This window comes from Candoia aspera, chromosome 3 (assembly GCF_035149785.1).
Source record: "Candoia aspera isolate rCanAsp1 chromosome 3, rCanAsp1.hap2, whole genome shotgun sequence".
NCBI lineage: Eukaryota > Metazoa > Chordata > Lepidosauria > Squamata > Boidae > Candoia > Candoia aspera.
Window position 1 is genome coordinate 189,897,636 of NC_086155.1, and position 21,127 is coordinate 189,918,762.

Here is a 21,127-nt window from a genome sequence, read left to right on the forward strand (position 1 = left end):
GACCTTATACTTTCACAAGGTACTTGACCATTAGAAGGAGCTGGGATGTGATGACTAAATATTGGTTTTGCAAATGGCATTATCCAATTAATAGTTTGCGCAGATGTGTACATGCAAGGTCTTCATTAAAATCAATAGGACTTATTTCTGTGTAAAACTGTGTTCTTTTTTATTAGGCCTGTGTAGTACTTTGGAGCATGTAGGAGTAACAAGTGTAGCAGCTGTTGGCAAGTCTTTAAAGCAGCTGTGTCTTTTTCCAGGATCATGGCTGCTCTCTGCAGATGCAGAGCAATCTTGGGATAAGATGCATTTGTGCAGAGAGTAAGGAAGGTGACCTTGACAGAGTTATGCAAGATCCACTGCTAGGGTAAGGAGGGGTGAAACATATTTTCAGTCCACAACAGACAGATAATATTTGGAAGCAGCTCAGACAGACACCTAACTAATTTACTGAACTACAAGTAGTTGGAGGAGATACAGCATTATCAGACTTGCAAGATTCTGTTACAGACAATCTCAATAAAGTTAGTTTTAGCCTTGCTGTACAATAGAATTGATTTCTTGTTCTAGTCTACCTAGTGGAGCTGACAATTTGGTTTTTAAGAAGTTGCAGAAACATGATACATTGGTATGACTGCATGCTCCAAACTACCTTTTTGTTTTCAAATCCAAAGCTCTAAACATCTAAGGTGTTATTATTAAGTCCTTAAATAAGTTGACAAACTTTGCAAATATTATCTTTTTACCCAGAAGTAAACATTAAAGATATCATCATCATCATCATCATCATCATCATCATCATCATCATCTATTGATTAGACATTAGGCCATATCAGAATACAAAATACAGAACACTAGGACCATGTGTTACAAAATAAAGGCAGAATTAAAATAAAATGCAAATCATATTTCTGTGTGATCCCTGCAATCTACCCCAATCAGATCCACTTATGCAATTCTCAGTTGTACTGTTTAGTTCAGCTAAAGGGCCATGTTATACAGTATGTAATATTTGGATTCTGACAGTACATGAAATATCTTGTTTTAATGTAAGAATCCCAATAGGCTGCTCATCTAATGTGCGGTCCAAGATATTGATCTCTCTCTTATACAGCTGACATTCAAATAATATATGTGCTGTGTCATCTGTTTCTGGAGTTCCACAAATACAAGTAAGTTTGTTGTAATGAACTTGGCTAAACCTTCCATATTTAATCATTGTCTGCAGCTGCTCAAATCTCAGTCCAGTAAATATCCCCCTAAGATGCTTGGGCATTTCTGTGTTCAAATAGTCTGTGAATTGGAAGGTGCATTTATAGCAGCTCATCCATTTCAATGTGCCAGCCTTACTGAGGGTAGCTATATCTCTCTGAGCTTCTATATCCAAAATTCTTTGTACAGCAGACTTTTTAGCTTGTTTTCCAGAGACAGTTCAACAAGAAACAGGGAGACCACAGCTCTTGATATAGTTTATGAGTTGTGCAGTCTAAGAGGTCTGTGATTGAAATTTAGTCTGTTCTATCAGACACTATTTTGGGAATCTGTCAGTTTCTATAGCATTGATTTTGCACCAATAATTGTATGCCCTGATTTTAGACAAAGAACAAAGTGTATAGATTCCCAATTTGGCTCTGTCTGCAGCAGCTGAGGTCCTTTATCCATACCCAATATACTTCTCAGATGCTGTGATTGTGTTTGCTCTAGTAATGGTACATGCTTTAAGCTCCAAACTTCAGTTCCATATAAGAACACAGGGGTAATGTTGGCTTTGTATGTCTTAATAATTGGGGCTAAGGAACTTGGATAACTGATTTATTAATTTTAGCAATGAGTTCATATGTGCCTTTGCTCTAAGTGAGTTCCTTTGATGATGAAGGAGCCAAGATCCAGTCTCAGAGAAGACTACTCCTAAAGAAGGAAAGGTGTTGACTTGCTCTGTTGACTCACCCATCTAATAGCCATCTATGGCTGTAATGTTGTTTTCTAAAAACCAAGATCTTTGACTTTGATTTATTAATAATCAGAGAATTATTTTGACAGTGGGAGCCAAGTCTTCTTAACAACCTATTCAACCCAACTTGTGAATATGATAATAGAATCATATTGTTAGCATATAGCATGGTTGTTACAATGTGTGTTGAGTACCTTAGGCATGTGTACTTCAGCATCCTTCATCGATCCTGGTAAGTTATGCATATACTAAATAGCAGTGAAACAAGTATGCACCCTTGTCCTACTTCTTTGTGGGTATTGATCCTGCTTGTCATGGCTCCATTAACCCCAAACTGTAATCTCAAGCAAGTATTTGTGTAAAGGGCTTTAATCAGTGCTGTCTACGTTCCATATTGAGGACAGTCAATTTTCTCCATAATATTTCTCTGTTAACTGTGTCAAGTGCTGCACTAAGATCTATAAAGGCAGCAAACAGTTGCCTCCCTTTACTGACATATTTAGTAATTAGATGGCTCAAGAGAAAGCAATTGTCAGCAGTAGTTCAACTCTCTCTAAAACCAGATTGTTCTTCTGTGAGAATACACTTTTCAGCTACCCATTCTCAAGAGGAACCCGACATATATTTTAGCCACAATATCTATTAGACTGATGGGCCTGTAATTGCTAGGATCCTTTTTATTCCCTTTTTTGCATGTGGGAACTGCAGTTGCCATCTTCCACCCAACTGGGATATGGCAGGTATTATTTATATGCATGAATAAACCTGCCAAAAGAGGAGCTGACCAGTCAGGGTGTTGTTGTTTTTTTTTAATAGTTCAGCTGGTAGAAAGTCCTCACCAGGGACTTTATTGCTGTTCAGGCCTTTTATAATAGGTTTGATCTCATTTTCTGAAACTGGTGGCGAGAGGGGTATAGCTTAAGTAGGTAGTAAATAGCTGTTTAGTAACTGTTTCTCAACAGATTCTGAGACAGCAAACAAGTGATGATAATAATTTTCCTAATCCTTAGCTGAGATTGGTATGCTGAATGCAAATCTCCATTCTTTCAAGATTTCAGCTACAGAGTTCCAAATATAGCTGAATTATGACTTCTTGCTGACATCTCAGGGTCCTGACCAAATTGAAGCAGCATAACTTTTTTTCCTTTGATTTGAACGAGTTTCTTATATTCCTTTCTTAGAGAGGAATGCCTCTGAGCAAATCTCATAGCTGCCTTCAGTGTCTTTGTCATCATATGACATTCATTAGTTTTGGAGCAGGATTTGTTTTAGATTTTTTTTATCCCACCCTTATTATTTTTACAAATAACTCAAGGTGGGGAACATATCTCATACTCCTTCCTCCTCCTAGGATTTAGTTATTAGGTGTTTCTTGAACATGTGGCAAAAATTTGTAAATGCATTAGAGACTGACTAACAGTCAGCCATGGGTGACTGAACTGTTAAGGCACAATTGATAGCATTCTCTGATTTGAGGTTATTCAGTGTTGCCTTGGTATCTACTTTGGACCACATTAACCTTTTATTCTGACTCACTTCTGAATTAGTTAACACCCACCTATCAGCCATGTTATATGACCTTAAGTCTGAACAACCTAGGAATTTCACACTCACTGGCTGATGATAGCTTTTTCCTCTTGGATAGACAACGAAGTCTGAAAACAGATCAGCTTTAATTTTTGATACACAAATGAGAACTAACACCCTGCTCAAGTGGCCCGAGTGGAAAGTGTGTGGTATACATAGTTATTATCCTTGCCTCCTGGAATGTGAAGGTTACATTTAAAAATCAGTGATACCAAGTATAGACCAGCAGTATTACTTTTGTTATCTCTTGAATACCAGTATGGATGATTATCAAAAGATTCACTTGAGAGTCTACTGTATTGAGCAAAATCACAAAGAGGTTGGTCTAGTTTAGCATTAAAATCACCAAGTAAAATAATTTTGGCTTGGCTATACAAAGTAATTATTTCTTCCATCAGTGTTTCTAAATGTGTCCAAAAGTCAGCATTGCAATAAGAGGACATATTTGGTGGAATATAAACATTTACCAGTACAAGCTCAAAATCTTTATATCTGAATTTCATGGCCAGTATATGAGGCAGATTATTTCCGTTATATAATTTCTCACCCCACCATTGCAGTTCTTCCTTAGTAAGAATGCATAAAACCCCTGAGGCTCATCCTGTATACTTTAATTTTTGAGCAGGGATATACCAGCATTGAAAAACCAGGGAACTGACTGGGTCATCCTCTCCTGCTAACCAGGTTTCTTGTAAAGCTATTATCTCAAATTAAGAATGGAATCTCACCAAATCACTATCAACAGACTTTTTCCAGCCAGCTACATTCCAAATTAGTTTGTATGGGTCCCTCTGAGTCAACATGTTCAGGAGGATGGGATGGTTGAATAGAAGATGAAGATTCAGACAGTCTGTTTGTTTCTCAGGTTGGAACAATATCGTCAATGTTTCCCATATATGCACAGTTATTATAAAATTCAACTTTCCTCTCCTAAATTGTAACTGCTGTTCTTCTTTATTGTAAGAATCAGTGTTCAACAAACTCTGATCTGGTACTGATCTGAAGGCTCAGCAGCTATTGATAGTGGCAATGAACTCAGACCATCCCTGTCATTTTCTAATTGCTGGCCTTGAGGGCAAATAGGATCAGATTGAGGGCTAATAACAGAAAGCTGCCCCAATGTATGGTTCCTGTGGATACAGTTGACCTGCAATAATGAATGGCAAGGTGTTGATGGCACATCCACTGGGGGAGTGGGCTCAGGGTTTGGGGCCATGCTTGGAACATCTGATGGAAATGTTTCTATAGGTTGTTCAGGCTGATCCTTGGGAGCCAGTTGTAAAAAACCATCAGCTACAGACTTATCCTCCAAATAGTTACGTGAGGTTTGCTGTACATTGACCAGCTGGATGATCTTTGCTTTCAACTGGAATGCCTTCTTATTTTTTAATTTATTGAGGATTTTGTGCTCTAAGAGGCTGGAGTTAGCAAAATTTCCATGGAGGAGCAACTGGAGGAAAGTAAGGTGTTAAGAGACTCAGTTGCATCAGTGGCTGTCTGCAGCCTAGATTTAACTGCTTCAAGCTTGCTTAAGATCAATTGTTGCTCCTTTGGGGAGAGAGTGGCAAACAACTGAGTTAAATCTTCCTCATCTTCTAAAAGGTCATCTGAAATCTGTATTTTTCCTTTAATTAACTGTAAGGTAATTCTTTCCCTGAGTTTATCCTGTCCTGACCTTGATACTGAAGGAGTTCTCCATTTTACAGATAGTGGATGGATGTGATTAGGAGCTCTAGAGCTTATGCATCCTCCCTCACCAGCTTGGCTGTCCTCCCAGAATTTAGCAAGGGCTGGATACAGCTGTTGTGAAAAACATGTATTGGCAGAAAGTAAAACTTCCTTGAAAAGTTCTTGAGTTTGAAAAGCATTGAGGGAAATATAAATTGCCTGAAAGTTAGCATTATCCTTTTAGATCCATGCCTGCTAGGAAGCCAGGAAATTTCTGTACACTTATTAGAGTATATTTTACAATGAAGATGTTGTGAATTTTTTTTGAGTTTGCTAGCTGTGTGGACCTTGACACAGTCACCTATGAATAAAGTTAACACAAGCATCTTAAAACTGACTTGCTAATGACATCCTTCCTCCCAGCCCTCTGCAGAGAAGTGCTGAGTGAAGTAGCTACAATAGCCCCTACTACTACTACATTGGACTGTTTCTAGCCATAATGTATGTCTAAAGGCTTTCTGGAGTTATACAATGGCTGTTGTAATTTTATTGAAGATTACAATTGCAAAGATAAAAATTAATACAAACTAAAAAAAAAAAAATAGAAGGTGCAGAAAAGAAAAAAAATAGAAAGAGAAATAGAAAGAAAAATATAAGAATATAGTAAAGAAAAAGAAAAGAAATATATAAAGAAATGACTTCCCCCTTCATCACAAGTATAAACAATTTTAGTAACTTATCACCTTCTCTTAAAATACAACAAATGATCTCTTCTTCCCATATCCCATCTCTTATCTATAAACAAATTCTTAAAGCATCATCATTTCAGTCCTGATCAGCAAAAGTCCATTAAGGGTTACCAGAGATAACAACATATCTATTTTAACCATGAACAAATAAACCAACTTTATATTCCTTCCTTTCAGTTTTAACTATCTTGCTCTTTGATCCCTTCATATAATATCCTAGAACTTGATTTCTTTTCATTTTTTCTTTGTCCTTTCTCACAAAATTCTTCAAAGCTTTAATAAGCCTCTTTTGTAAATCCAACATAGGAAAATTATCTAGGTCACTCTCTTGGTTCTTATTTGTACATTCCTTTTAATTATTAAGATATCAGCAGGTTTCTTTTGTATGTCCACTGTAGCATCTTTTTCCATATCATTCCTGTAGCCTGTCATTTTTAAATCCACTTTCAGATCAGTCTCAATCTTGTTGGGTAAAACTTGTTCCTCTTCCATGACATCTTTTAAACACAGTCTATCTATAGAGTCAGACACTATTAAAATTACTTCTGGGTCCATTGTTCTAAAATATCCTTCAGTATGTCCAATGTGAAAATACTTTGCTTCATTCTGTATTAGTAATTCAAATTTAAGTATTCTTTTTTAATTGTAATCTTTAGTTCCTTCTGGTTCCCTGTAGTGTCCAACTTTCAAAGTCCCATCCTATCATTTTTTTTTTAAGAGAATTCAAAACAAAAGCATTTTCCCACAGGAAGGATTCTTATAATTAATTCCAAAATCTTATTTCAAATCCATCTGGACCCTTAGTCTGCAACTTTCCAAAATCAAAGTTCTAATCACCCTTTCACTGTTTATTCTATTTTTTTTAATCCTTAAACTTGTATTTAAAACTTCTTTCATTAAGGATTGAAGGAAGCTCACCTGGTGTTTTCAGACTTGTCAATGAAAAGGTTCCTAATAGCTAAAAAGCAGTTAACAAGCAATTTCTGAAAGTAATTAGAAAAGGAAGTACACAAACCCAGTGACCTTAAAGGTGCTGACTATGGTTTGAGCAAGATGGTTATTCCCTCATCTCCTAGAGCTCTAAACCCACCAGAGACTGCTGTCTTGCAGTTTCCTAATAAGGGGCAACTGTCTGGAGCAATTGTGGGTGATCTGAAGTCCTCTCCTTGTCCAGAGAGGAATTAGAAAGAGCCAGTCTACTCGCCAGCTCTTCATTCCTCCATGGCTGAATGAACTGACTAAAAGTAACTAAAAGTGACATGACTAAAAGTGGAGCCATCTTCACTTCACCATTGCTTCCTGGAAGCTGTCATACAATGGCTGTTTCAAAGGATGGGAAAAGATTAGAAACTAATCCCAACACATGGAATTGCATGGACAAAAATCCCAAGCATTGAGACCAAATTACAACACGTTGTCAACTAGGGCAGTGCACCCTCACATAGGCTGCCATTTTAATCTATTCATTGGATGTTTCTCTAACAAATACTGAATTGAGCACTGCTTGTTTTCTCCTAACCTGCTACTCTTAAGAAATAGGGAATGCCTAGAAATGCCAAGTGAAGTGATGGTTGAGACTGAGTTTTCTGGTGTAGTGGGCCAATGAAGGTAGTGGTGGTGGGATGCTAGAATGTTGGAAGACAGCTTGTTTAAGATACTTTCTCAAACCTTGCACCAGGTCTATCTGTATTGCTTGAAATTCATATCAAACATGATTTGTGGAAGCTATTTCTTAAAATCTATCAAGCCAAGGTCAGTACTTAACATGAAGATTTTGTATTTTTTCCCCAACAGGTCTTCAAGATCAAGATTTTGCTGATTTCTCATCTATGTGAAGCGAAACACTTACCATTATGTTTAGCACTAAAAGGTTAGTTAATTGTCATCTCTCTCTTTCCCACATTTTTTTTCCAAATCCACTGGACAATATAGAATTATGCAATAAAAATATAAATATAATGTGTGAAAAGGTAAATATGAATCGTGTGTACTTGTTTAGTAAACTACTTATTCTTGATTACCAGAATAAGACTGTGCATGCCAGGAACATACTGCAATAATGTTTGTATTTCATTTCTTTGGGGATGAATGAACATGCTTCCTAGTTTCAGAATAAATTGGGTGGCTTGGATGTACTCTCCTTAATAGCAAATTCATATTCCACATATGATTTGCTCCCACGTTGTAGAACCTGACTCCAAAACTCCATAATTTCTTGCAGGAAATAATGTGCAGAGCCCAAGGCCTATCCTAATTGTCAAACAAACTGCCTCTCATTTCATTTCATGTTGGAGATCATATGCAAATCCATGAGATTTCCCTTGCCTCTTTCCTTCTGTTCATTTCATTTCACTTCTCTCTTTCTCTCTCTGTTTGTCTGTGGGCTCATCTTCATATCCCACCTGCTGTGGAATGAAGATTTATTTATTCAACTTACATGGCTGCCTAACTAGCAAAACAACTCTGGACAGCTTATGAACATTACAAATGATAATTAAAAACAATGCATATAAAAAACAAGCAGAACGGATTGGCAGCTGAGAACACCAATCAATGTATTACAATGACTCTTAAAGACAGATTCACTCAACACTCTGGCCTGATGCCCAAAGGGACAGCCAGGTTGTCAGTGTGGAAAGTCTATAAGGCAAGGGCCATTTAAATTTCAAGGGGAAAGCTGTTCCACAGGGGAGGTGCTGTGACAGTATACTTACTGGGTCCTATCAGATGGCATTGCTTGAGAGAAAGGACCTAGAGCATGCCAACACTGTTGGATATGATGGGACAAATGGAACTGATGGGAGAGAGGTGGTCCTACACATAACTTGATCAATGCTTTTAAGAGCCTTAGAATTAATAACCAGCACCTTGAATTGCACCTGGAACCCTACTGGAAGCCAATGCAGCCTGCAGAGCAATGATGAAACATGTGCATACTGAGGCATACCCATAACTACCTGCCTCACTGTTTTTTGAACCAGTTGCAGCTTTGTAGTCATCTTCAAAGGGACTGCAGAGAGTGCGTTGCAATACCAATAGTAGAAAATATATGCAGCTCAAAGCTGAACTTTAAATGGTATGTAGATAGGGTTTATCTGTATGTGTTTTCTCATCAATGAGCGGTCAGGTTTTTTGGTGAGTTCCTTGGCTAGGTTGTATGTGGGACACATAGAGATAAACTGTATCTACCTGCTATTTTTTTTTTTAAAAAGGTACAACCAAAAGTCAAGGAAGGAAATCAATACCCAAATAAGCAGGAAACAGCACCAGATAAAATCAAGGAACAAACAGTAATCAAGGAACCATCAAAGAAGAAACCACACCCAATCAAGACTGCCAGGGCAAACTCTGTATAAACTCCACTGGCCCCTGCACTGATGGTGTTACCTATCCTGGCAATGAAACATGCATAAGAACAAAATCAGGCTCCAAGAACACCACAAACCTGTGTTGAAGTAATCCAAGTAAGAGATGACTTAGAATGAGTGATTGTAAGCAGAACCTCCTGATCCAGGAAAGGGTATAACTGGCACACACGATAAAGTTGTGCAAAGAACCTCCTGTCAAGAGATGCCACCAGCTCTTCCAGCAGGAGCTGAGAGTCCAGGAGGACTCGCAATTGTGCACCAGTTCTACTTGGGGGAATGCCACCAAATGCTTTACTAACAGTTCGTAGAGCCATGTTCTACATGAAGTAGGCCCCAGTATCCTGCCACTGAAGCAATCCAAGGCTAGCTTTAGATGTTCTGGAATGAAGTAGTGCTTTTCTTCCTACTGAAACACAAGACCTCCCATAAGGACTGTCTACAGAACATGGGGAAGGAAGCTTCAAAGGCAGGTGATCTATTGTGCTCATGTTGGCTTGGCTTGGCTTGGCTCATCTGCTGTAAGATTGCCCTCTTCCCTCCAGACTCTTGCCATTTGTGTTGTGGCTGGCAGAGAGACCAGGCAGATTTAGGGATGAGAATGAACCTCATGGAAGACTGATTGCAGATCTTCCAGAAGGTCAGTATTCCCATTGGTACACAGAATTAAAGTTTCTAGTGAAACTAGTGTGAAATTGCAAACCCAGGATACTACCTTTTTTCTTTCTATTTATTACTAATAAGAAAAATTCTCACCTCCCTGGAAGGAAATTAACTGTAATATAAGATATATGAAAGTAATCAGATTCATCTTTTTTTTTTTGAATTTTAGCAGGCTATTCTAGCATAGTGATAATACTCAATTATACTTTGCCACCCAGGCTGGAGATGTTGTAGAAGTTCTGAACTTGTGTTTGGAGACTCTAAGGGACTGGATGGGAGAAACACTCAGGCTAAATCCTAGCAAATCAGAGCTGCTGGTCCTGAATCATTCCTGGGGGCTACTCTAGATTTGATCATGCTCCACCTGAAGGAACAAGGCCATGACTAGGGGTCCTCTGGATTCATGACTCATGGTGGAACAACAAGAGGAAGCTGTGACCAGGAGACCTTGCTTAGATTAGTGGATCAGTTATAACCTACATGTACCAGGAAACCCTGGCAATGGTAACTCATGGCCTGATCACCACATAACTGGACTACTGAAATGTACTGTATATGGAACTGCCTTTGAAGATGACCTGGAAGCTACAATTGATTCAGAATGCAGCACTCAGAGTGCTAACAAGGGAGATCTATTGCACAGTTACACCTATTTGCCTCACTGGTTACCAGGAGGCTTCCAAGCCCAGTTCAAAATGCTGGTTATTACCTCTATAACCCTATATGGTGTGATGATGGAATATACAGGAAATTGCCTAACTAAAATTCTGCCGGTCCTTTGTGGACATCAGCAAGGCCCTGTTCTAGATCCCACCCCTAGAAGCTGAAGGCAAGCTTTCTCTGTAATGGACTGCTGTTTATGAAACACATTGCCTCTGGAGATGTGCTTGTCCCTGTCCCTCTTAATGTTTTGCAGCGTTCTAAAACCTATCTTGCTGTTTAAACCTATACGGTTCATTGCAGGCAGCCATTTAAAGTTGTATGTTCATGCTTAGCTAAGATTTCCAGTGGTGTTTAATATTATATACACCACCCAGATATTTAGATTGGGGCATGGATATAAATGTTAAATGTGGGTGTCCAAGCTTTCTGGAATTATGAGCTGTTACACACCTGCCTCTAAACTATGCCAAAGCTAACAGCATCTTGGCTGCAAAAGTGGATGTTGATGGCTCCAGATAATAAATGGCAGCCCCTCATGTACTGTTGTTGTTTATTCGTTTAGTCGCTTCCGACTCTTCATGACTCCATGGACCAGCCCACGCCAGAGCTTCCTGTCGGTCATCAACACCCCCAGCTCCCCCAGGGACGAGTTCGTCACCTCTAGAATATCATCCATCCACCTTGCCCTTGGTCGGCCCCTCTTCCTTTTGTCATCCACTCTCCCTAGCATCAGCATCTTCTCCAGGGTGTCCTGTCTTTTCATTATGTGGCCAAACTATTTCAGTTTGGCCTTTAATATCGTTCCCTCAAGTGAGGAGTCTGGCTTTATTTCCTGGAGGATGGACTGGTTTGGTCTTCTTGCAGTCCAAGGCACTCTCAGAATTTTCCTCCAACACCACAGTTCCAAAGCATCTATCTTCCTTCTCTCAGCCTTCCTTATGGTCCAGCTCTCGCAGCCATATCTTACTACGGGGAACACCATTGCTTTAACTATGCAGACCTTTGTTGTCAGTGTGATGTCTCTGCTCTTAACTATTTTATCGAGATATGTCATTGCTCTTCTCCCAAGGATTAAGCGTCTTCTGATTTCCTGACTGCAGTCAGCATCTGCAGTAATCTTCACACCTAGAAATACAAAGTCTTTCACTGCTTCTACATTTTCTCCCTCTATTTGCCAGTTATCAATCAAGCTGGTTGCCATAATCTTGTTTTTTTTGAGGTTTAGCTGCAAGCCAGCTTTTGCACTTTCTTCTTTCACCTTCATCATAAGGCTCCTCAGTTCCACTTCGCCTTCAGCCATCAAAGTGGTATCATCTGCATATCTGAGATTGTTAATGTTTCCTGCAGCGATTTTAACTCCAGCCTTGGATTCCTCAAGCCCAGCATGTTGCATGATGTGTTCTGCGTACAAGTTGAATACGTAGGGTGAGAGTATACAGCCCTGCCGTACTCCTTTCCCAATCTTAAACCAGTCCGTTGTTCTGTGGTCTGTCCTTACTGTTGCTACTTGGTCGTTATACAGATTCTTCAGGAGGCAGACAAGATGACTTGGTATCCCCATACCACTAAGAACTTGCCACAATTTGTTATGGTCCACACTGTCAATAGAATAGTCAATAAAACAGAAATAGATGTGTTTCTGAAACTTCCTGGCATTTTCCATTATCCAGCGGATATTGGCAATTTGGTCCCTAGTTCCTCTGCCTTTTCTACACCCAGCTTGTACATCTGGCAATTCTCGCTCCATGAATTGCTGAAGTCTACCTTGCAGGATCTTGAGCATTACCTTACTGGCATGTGAAATGAGTGCCACTGTTCGATAGTTTGAACATTCTTTAGTGTTCCCCTTTTTTGGTATGGGGATATAAGTTGACTTTTTTCCAGTCTGATGGCCATTCCTATGTTTTCCAAATTTGCTGGCATATAGCATGCATTACCTTGACAGCATCATCTTGCAAGATTTTGAACAGTTCAGCTGGGATGCTGTCGTCTCCTGCTGCCTTGTTATTAGCAATGCTTCTTAAGGCCCATTCAACCTCACTCTTCAGGATTTCTGGCTCTAGCTCACTGACCACACCGTCAAAGCTATCCCCGATATTTTTATCCTCCTATACAGGTCTTCTGTATATTCTTGCCACCTTTTCTTGATCTCTTCTTCTTCTGTTAGGTCCTTGCCATCTTTGTTTTTGATCATACCCATTTTGGCATGGAATTTACCTCCGATGTTTCTAATTTTCTGGAAGAGGTCTCTTGTCCTTCCTATTCTATTGTCTTCTTCCACTTTCGCACATTGCTTGTTTAAAAATAATTCCTTATCTCTTCTGGCTAACCTCTGGAATTTTGGATTTAATTGGGCATATCTCCCCCTATCACTGTTGCCTTTTGCTTTCCTTCTTTCTTGGGCTACTTCTAGTGTCTCAGCAGACAGCCATTTTGCCTTCTTGGTTTTCTCTTTCTTTGGGATGTATTTTGTTGCCGCCTCCTGAACAATGTTGCGAACTTCTGTCCATAGTTCTTCCGGGACCCTATCTACTAAGTCCAGTCCCTTAAATCTATTCTTCACCTCCACTGCATATTCCTTAGGAATATTAGTGAGCTCATATCTAGCTGATCTGTGGGTCTTCCCTAGTCTCTTTAGTCTGATCCTAAATTGTGCAATAAGAAGTTTGTGATCTGAACTACAGTCAGCTCCAGGTCTTGTTTTTACTGACTGTATAGATGTCTGCCACCTTTGGCTGCAAAGGATGTAGTCAATCTGATTTCGGTGTTGTCCATCTGGTGAAGTCCATGTATAAAGCCGTCTCTTAGGTTGTTGGAAGAGAGTGTTTGTTATGCAGAGTGAGTTGTCTTGGCAAAATTCTATCAGCCTATGTCCTGCTTCATTTTGTTCTCCCAGGCCATACTTACCTGTAATTCCAGGTGTCATTTGACTGCCCACCTTAGCATTCCAGTCTCCTGTGATGAAAAAAGCATCTCTTTTAGGCGTGTTGCCCAGTAGGTGCTGCAGATCCTCATAGAACTGCTCTAATTCAGCTTCTTCAGAATCTGTGGTTGGGGCGTATATTTGGATCACTGTGATGTTAGATGTCTTGCCCTGAATTCGAATTGAGATCATTCTATCGTTTTTTGGATTGTATCCAAGCACTGCTTTAGCCACTTTACTATTAATTATGAAGGCTACTCCATTTCTTCTGTGGTCCTCTTGTCCTCAGTAGTAGATCTGGTGGTCATTTGATGTGAAGTGGCCCATTCCAGTCCATTTCAGTTCACTGATGCCCAAAATGTCTATCTTTAATCTTGACATCTCACCAATAACCACATCCAATTTGCCCTGGCTCATAGATCTTACATTCCAGGTTCCAATGGTGTGCTGATCCTTAGAACATCGGATTCGCCGTTCACCACCAGCACCGTCGGCCACTAGCCATCCTTTCAGCTTTGAGCTAGCTGTGTCATCACGTCTGGGGCTAGTTGAACTCATCCTCTGTTCCTCCCCAGTAGCATTTTGACCATCTTCTGACCTGGGGGTCTCATCTTCCGATGGTATACCGACATATCTCTGGTTGTACTGATCCATTTAGTTTTCACAGCAAGAATACTGGAGTGGGTTGCCATTACCTTCCCCAGGGATCGCATTTAGTCTGACCTCTCTGTCATGACCTTCCTGACTTGGGTTGGCCTTCACGGTTTAGCTCATGGCATCATTGAGGTGCTCAAGCTCCAGCACCATGACAAGGTAACGATCCTTTGCTGAAGTCATGTCCTGTAGCCTAGCTCAAAAAGCAAAGCAGGTCATACCAGTTAATACTTAGATGAGAATCCACTAGGAAATCTCAGGACTGTGGACTACACTGCAAAATAAAACAAAACAAGGCAATTGGGAAATCACTTCCTTACTGTTGCCAAGGAAACCACATGGATAGTCCATAAAGTCATCAGGATCTGAATTCAACTCAAGGGACATGTAATGTAATAAACTACAGGTTACCACCAAAGTCATATTCATAGCATACATTCAACTCTGTTGTATGGCTGAGCTGAATGAGTTACTTGTAACATTGTATTTTTGCTCATCTTAAAATATGATGCTTCCCATCTTTGGGGATACACTGCAGCACAACATTGGAAGATAAGGAAGTATTATCTGTGCAGTGGGTAAATTTCTTTTTCACTCTCTTTTATGCACACATTTCACACACATAAAGTAATGGAAAAAATTAGAAGAGAAAATCACTAGTTCCAAGGACACCAGCAGGCCTGGGTTACTGTCCATAATCTTTGCTCCAACCTGCCAACTTCCTTTGCATTCTGAACAGTTTATCTTGGAAAAGATGGATGTGCCTCACTCTTTTGAAAATCAATATCAGCAAAGGGGGGAAATTGCAGAAGGAAAACAGAAGTGAGTAGGCAACTGAAAGAGCTTTATCGACTCAGTTCATGGAAGAATATGCATATATTCTGTTTAGCTGGGAGATCTAGATTTAACTGGGAGTTCTTTTGTTGAGAAAGACAGAGATAAAACTTTAAGAACAGTGTTTGACTCTTTCTGCTGATAAGAATATCACTTTAAATGGAACAAAATGGAATTATTCAGGAAAGACAGTTGAAATATGATTTGGCTCTCAGGGAATCTGTAAGGCAGAACTTGTAATGTAAACAAGAGCTATATAACAAATCACCACTCTGTGATTTCAAGTGTAAATTGTCTCTTGCCAGAGTGGAAGACAAAGCCTTTGGCTCATTAGCCACTTGAACCCTCCGATTCCCACCTCCTTGCTATGAATGAGCAGACCAGGTTGGAATCAGTAGGACGGAGGTGATGGGACAGTAGTTTATTAGCAGCTCTTCAGTCTTATACAAAAATGTTGTTTTATTATTTTACTTTTATACTGTAGTTAGGCAAGTTAGTTAACTAGTAATTGTTATCAAACTTTTAATTTTAGCAAGTAATTTTTAGCTTTTAATTTAAGTATCTTTGAATTCTCATTGATCTGACTGGACTGGATGATGGGGAAATAAAGAAGAGACCATGTGAACACCCTAGGGCACAGACCGCATCCAGCTTTTCAGAACAGCTGAAAATGGACAAATACATAGCAAATAAGAAATTTGAGCCCCGTATACTTGTCAAACAGATAGGATCCCCTAGAGTGGGATTTATAAGAAGAGTCTGAAAGTCAACCATTTTTAGAACTTTTCTGTACACTGAAGGAGAAATCTGATAGCAACCGAACCCCGCCCCCCGTCCCCTGAGACTTCTGCTGTCTGTTCAGCAGCTTCACTGCAGGATGAGAATGATATGGATCTAAAAAAAGGAGAGTGTAACAGATTTTATAACCAGACAGCATCTATTGACAGCGCAGATAGTAATCTCAGTGTTCAAGTTGGTGACCACAAGAAAAAACAAGATGGACTCGCTAAAAAGAGTTTCACAATGCATATTGAAAGCCAGCAAAACAGAAACAACAGAGATTGCCAGGGCATGTATCCTTAGCACAAAAACCACTAAAGGTGCTCAACAAGCAGCTGGTGGAGAAGAAAAGGCTGATCTTATGCCCAAACTTGACAGGAAGGAAAATAATGGTCAGGGGGAGGCTAATGTCAAGTATGGAAAGAGGAGAGGGGAGAAAATAGAAATTGTTATTTGCATTCAAGTCAGGCCACTCTACAAATCTCTAACAATAGAACGAATAGAGGATGATGGGACTTGAAAAAGGCAGTTGCCTTGTCCCTGAGCTGGCTGCACACTCTTCTGTGCTCTGACAGACCTACTGAAAGTAGAGTGGTTACAATCCAGAAGAGGTTACAAGTAGCCACCTACCGTTTCAAACATGTTGTTTAAAGGTAACTCTTCATGAACAACTTCTTCATATTCCTAATATCTGTGTTCATTCAGAGAAAATTACTCTGCTTTTAGTTCAGTTTGCTTAAGAGAGTACTGTTACTTTACAGTCTAAGTATAGCAAATTAAAGTGAGATAAACTCAAGGATTATTGGGTGCTTGATGGCTTCTCATTCAATCACCAGGACCCTTTCTCCTATCTTCTACTAGTGACAGTGTGGGAGAATCATTTGGGGCCAGTACACTCTCAAGACAACTTGCCTGAATTAGATCTAAGGCTCTATATTAACCTCCATCACAAGTTCTAAAAAAAACAAACAGGTTGTTAAACAACTTAAGAACAATAAAGGCCCAGGCAGCTATTTTGTTACTGCTGAAGTCCTATATAGTAACTTGGAATGGTGGACCACTATATTAACTTCCCTGTTTATTTACATTGATCATACTGCACAAATACCAAAGGGTTGGGGTTTAGTTATTATACATCCCATTTAAAAAATTGACAGTCAAGATTTGCCTGCCAACTATTGGCCCATCATCTTAAGCATAATAAGTAAGTTTACATCATAAGCTGTCCAATTGTGTCATTTCAGAGAATATTTTGGCAGACGAGCAAGCAGGATTTAGAGCTGAACTCTCTATCTTTGATCATGCCCTTCTACTGTGACATCTGGCTGAAAAATATTCATCTGAGCCAGATGCTGAATTATACACTGTATTTATTGACCCCAGATCTACTTGATACCATTTCCAGATCAAAGTTGTGGGGTAAATTCATAAACACTACAATAGATAGGGGATACTTCTGCTAATGTACAAACTTCATGAGAACACTTTTGGGGCTAAATGGCTGGATGATACAGAAAGTCAGAAATTTTAAATATTTGGATACAGCAATTTTAAATATTTGAAAATTTTAAATTTGTGGACTTTCATAGCTCAACCAAACACAATACCAAACTATGTAATTCAAAATGTAGAAAAGATAAGTGGCAGCGATATAATACTTCCACTTTGCCAGAGGGACACAGCAGAGTTAAAGCTTTATCTGGCTTAGGTACACCTGCCATTTTTGTTTGGCCTTAGTTGAGACCACACAGTTCCTTCATCCCTCTGGAGAGGGTTCATTCCAAATACTTAAGGACTATCTTTCAAGTGTCTCCATGTGGTAACTAAGGAGGAAGGTGGGTTTGACTAAAGTAGAAGCAGGACATGGATTTGTATTATTGCCTACTGGTTAAAGTTACTGTTTTTCATAAGGTCTAGACTGCTTGCTCAGTGCAGACAATTGTAAATCAACAGGGAAAAAGACATTCCTGAAAAAACTGCAACACTGTGGGTTCTCAAGAGAGGCCATTCTGATGATGGGCTGTGATCAAGCACTCATTGCACTCAAGCAACATAATAGAGGTTTAAAGCCCGGCTGGGTAAATCTGTGCTATCTCCTAAACAATCCAACTGTCCAACATTTAGGCTTTAGAAATGTCTAACTGAAGGTAGCCCATGGAAAATTGTTAGCCATTGACTGGAGTTGACAACCTTTCCCTCTCTGGAGAAAGGGATTGACCTGGGATAGGCTTGGAGAGCATAAGTGGAATTAGACAATCCAGCACTTGTGGGTTTTCTTCCAAAACATTTTTTGTGCTATAATAAGGAATTAGCTATTTAATTTGTGTCCCACATAGAACTATAAAATACATTTGTCTCAGGGGTAAAGACAGACACCTACAGGGCTAGACCTGACCTGAAGATGGCTTGCTGTCCTGCAGCTCCTGGTGATTATGTGGAACACAACTGTGCAGTTTTCTTGGCCCCAGTAAGAAAGCAGTTTGCTGTGGACTCCTTCCATGATGTGTTTTCAACTTCCCAGTCTAGCCCTAGTATTCCCTGGAAGTCTCCCACCCAAGTACTAACTTTGCTTAGCTTGCAAGGCCAGACAAGGTCAGCCAAATGTTGCCGCTTTACTGACACTCATGGAATAAATTGTACTTAAATGCTCCTAAAGGTCATATTTAGTGCGTAACCCTTGAAATCATCTCAGCACACTGAGAAACGCTGATTCATCGCAGAACTTGTTACTGAAGAAACCTAGTTGAAACAAAACAAAAATGACTCACTTAGGAAAGGAAATGAGAAACAATTAAAAGGCATTCATTATGTGTCTGTGATAGGACTATAAAGACAACAGAGTGGGACAGAATTGGAAGCAGTTCATTTAAGGAAAAGGGCATCATAGGAGAGATCAAGGGAGGAATGGCATTCTAACAGTTTGTCCCCCAAAAGAATGACTCTGTGAGATGAGAGAGAGGGCAGATGGAATTATGGCTAGGGCTATTCTTTTTAAAATATATTCAGAATAATGATTAATAATCATAATAACAACAAATTGCTAATAGATAAAATCAGGGACTTCCTGAACTCATCAGAGATGTAAAGAGAATGCTGTGCATTTTTTTTTCTTAAAAACACTGTTCTAAATAATGAGTAAAGCACCACTTCATTTTTCCCAACACCAGGTAATAATTATAAACACATAATTTGGGGGGGCCTAGGCTCAGCACTCAGTATTTCTATTGTTCCAAACACTTGTACTGAGCTGAGCCAACTTGCTTGCCCATTGCATCTTTTTGGTTTATAGCTACTGTTGCAGACATCTATGAGTCACTTGTCACTTTAACTTCTCATAAAGCTTCAGCAAATCTTAATGGATGTTTTGTAGGATATGGAGGTGCTGTTCTGCACTGCTGATAATCTGTAGGAAAAAAATGAGAAATAACAAGACAGTGTATTGTGAGATATGGGATGTACCTGGCTGTGGCTCCAGAAAGGTTTATGTTGTCTCCTCCCTATCCTGAATGCTTGAGAACTTCTCATATTAGAAAGTGACTGCATAACAATACATTATGCATTCTCTCACTTTGATTTTGAAGACACATTATAGTCAATTATGTAAAGTTGAGTTGACATATAGTGTGATCCTGTTGTGCCATATTTTTATTATTATACAGTATAGTATTAGATAAAGGTAGTAGGATGGTTAGGACTGTCTTTTTCTTCAGCCACCTTGTTTATCATGTTCACTTTGGTATTGCTAGTTATAGTATAGTGGCAGTTACTAGCTGTTTGCCAGCGTAGTCTACTCTCCAATGGTTATACAGTGGCTTAGCTGTGTTGACCAGCAATTATTCAGGAACATCCAGGAGAGAGTCATGGGGAATGGGATGGACTACAAATTTAGATGATGATAATGATGCTGATGTTCTGAGAGCTGCAGTAATGTTTAAGAACCTCTCTGAGTTCACTCTGTGATTTTGCTCCATAAGTGACCAAATCAAAGTATTCCATTGAACTTTTCTGCCTATGTTATACCCTGATCTTTGATATCCCTGTTCTGCCTTTCTCATCTGCTTAGGACATGCTGTGTCATGTTTAGCATTGTTGACTTGATCTTTTGCAGTTCTCATTATATAAAGTAATTTTTTTAGCCAGTTACAACTGCCTAGATAATAAGTTCTTGTTTACCTTCCTTGTACTACCAAAATGTGTAAATATTAATTTCCATGAAATAATTCAGAATATGATTTAAGTTTGGGAGTTCTCTTTATCTCCTTAGAATATTTTGGAGAATGCCATATTTTCCATTCCAAACCTTGTCAACAGCATTTTTTAGCATTTTCTACATTTTATTCCTTGTCTTTATCTCAAAACTGAAGTGCAAAAAAATAAATATATTGTGCAGCTTGGGAGAAACATGTGGCAAAATGTGTAATGATGCCGTCACACAAATGTTGCTACTTATGTACTTGTGTTTGATGCAGTTGCATATTTTCAGCAATGTGATGATGTCATCATATGCACACCTTAATTTTGGCATCAGTGCAGTTTGCTGCAGAGACTGCTGGCCTTCCTTTCCTTATGACAGGCTAGACTACTACCTTCTCCTCCTCTTCCTCCTCTTCCTCCTCAATTCAGTCTCTATCACATTTTTTGAAATCCTGTCTTTCTTCTATGCTGAAACTCCCTTGAGTTGGGTCTAAGTCTCAGATGACTTTTTTAGCCCTAGTAATGAACCATTGTCATAATAGAAAATGTAGGGGACTTAAGATTTTACCACACATACTTTTTTGTCTGTGTGTGCGCACATTTGTGTGATAGAGAAAAATAGTGACCTCTAAATGCACATCATTTTATGTTAAATTGCTGACATTTATTGTATTCAATGCTGTCCAGTATCCAATTAAAAGATAATGTTTTCCATGAAATTCAGATACACAGCAATGTTTCAGTATTACTATAATATCTATAAATTGAATGATATTAAAGCATGTGATTAATGGAGATTGCTTTTCAGGTTAGTAGTTTGAACAATATAATTGATTTTACTAATGTTAATTCATATGTTCTGCCTTGCAGATTATGTTAAGTTTTGACCTTATTGAGAACAAATGTTCCTTCTTTAAGGTTTATTTAAGTATCTCCCAAGTACAAGGGAGAAAAACCTACTGTTTAATACAGCAGTGAACAAAGGGCAAATCTTTTAATGGATGGAATAGCCTCTAGACCTTTGCAGCTATGAGCATATTGTATTGTGTCCCATGTAATTGTATACATTAATCTAAGTATATTATAGTATATTATA

General features: G+C 39.1%; 1 protein-coding gene across 3 annotated transcripts in view; it reads left to right on the plus strand.

Moving 5' to 3' along the window:
- Positions 1 to 7,743: 7,743 nt before the first annotated feature.
- OXR1 (oxidation resistance 1) overlaps positions 7,744 to 21,127 on the plus strand; it is a 210,095-nt gene continuing 196,711 nt past the window's right edge. For all 3 annotated transcript variants that reach the window (XM_063299590.1, XM_063299591.1, XM_063299593.1), the window contains exon 1: positions 7,744 to 7,825. In XM_063299590.1, the coding sequence (XP_063155660.1) occupies positions 7,809 to 7,825 (17 nt within the window). In that variant the 5' untranslated portion in view covers positions 7,744 to 7,808. The remainder of the gene's footprint in view (positions 7,826 to 21,127) is intronic.